Source organism: Nicotiana tabacum, chromosome 22, assembly GCF_000715075.1.
Source record: "Nicotiana tabacum cultivar K326 chromosome 22, ASM71507v2, whole genome shotgun sequence".
NCBI classification, from domain to species: Eukaryota; Viridiplantae; Streptophyta; class Magnoliopsida; order Solanales; family Solanaceae; genus Nicotiana; species Nicotiana tabacum.
The window spans coordinates 65,280,316-65,281,334 of NC_134101.1; the positions used below are offsets into that span (position 1 = coordinate 65,280,316).

The window sequence follows — 1,019 nt, forward strand, 5'->3', positions numbered from 1 at the left end:
CCACCATATATATATAGCACTCAGATCCCCCAACATTACTCTCTCACCCGTCTTTCCCCACTCCTTATTTTTCCTTCACCCCCCACCCCCATCCCACACACAAACATTATTACATTAACATAAGCAAAAACTATTCTTGAAACCTAAGCTTGTTTGCATTCATATATTCATATCAAGATGGCCTCCGCCTGCATATCAACTTGCGTTAACGACATCGCCAGAGCACCGGTAAGAGCCACATATATAAACCTCTATAAATGGCCGGAATCCGACGCCGAGTTCATAAAATCAGTCAGCAAAAGAATGAACCACGTGAATACCGACGGGTCCATTAATCATCAACCAAAGCCAAAGGTTGTGGACAGCATTTCATGCAGGCAATTATACTTAAGAAGCTACACTTTTTCAAGAGAAGATAACGTTAATGAGAAAACAGTACTGAATTGCTATGGAAGAGTGAAAGATGGGGTTGGTGGAGGGGGTCGTAGAAGAAAGAAAAAAGCTCGTAATATTGCCGGTAGTAATAATTCAAGTGGTGGCCGGAGGAGTAGCAGAAGAAAACGTAAAGCTGGTTTTAGAAGGGCTAAGGAGATATCATGCGCTGCTTTGGCTTCCATTTTCCGACGACTATTATCTTGCACAACTAAGGTTGATGTGGTTGGTTAACGCTAAATTAATTGCTTACTTATTTGAAGACTTTTCCTTCATTTTCTTCCATGTTTTATTTCATTTTCTCTTTTCTACTTTGGCCTTTGAGCTTTTACTTAAACAGCTAGCATGTTGTTTGCATATATGGAACCGAATATTATGGTAATGTATGGATTATTGATCGGATTTAATACAAGAATGTTATTTTTGTGGTAGGATATTGATCGAGGAAATGGAGCTAGCGTTTTGACATAAATTTGGTTGAAACTTGAAAGAAATGAGTTTTTGAATGAAATATAATTTTTGAATTAGAAATTGTGTTTGAACATGTATTTTACTTGGAAAAAATTTAAAGCTTTGTGACCTATAGT

General features: G+C 37.6%; 1 protein-coding gene across 1 annotated transcript; it reads left to right on the top strand.

Moving 5' to 3' along the window:
• Positions 1-303: 303 nt before the first annotated feature.
• LOC107820587 (uncharacterized) lies at positions 304-666 on the top strand. Its single transcript, XM_016646897.2, has one exon. The coding sequence runs from the start codon at positions 304-306 to the stop codon at positions 664-666; it is 363 nt and encodes a 120-aa protein (XP_016502383.2).
• The last annotated feature ends 353 nt before the right edge of the window (positions 667-1,019 follow it).

Coding starts and splice junctions, on each gene's coding strand:
- LOC107820587 (XM_016646897.2), top strand. CDS start 304: ATGAACCACGTGAATACCGACGGGTCCATTAATCATCAACCAAAGCCA.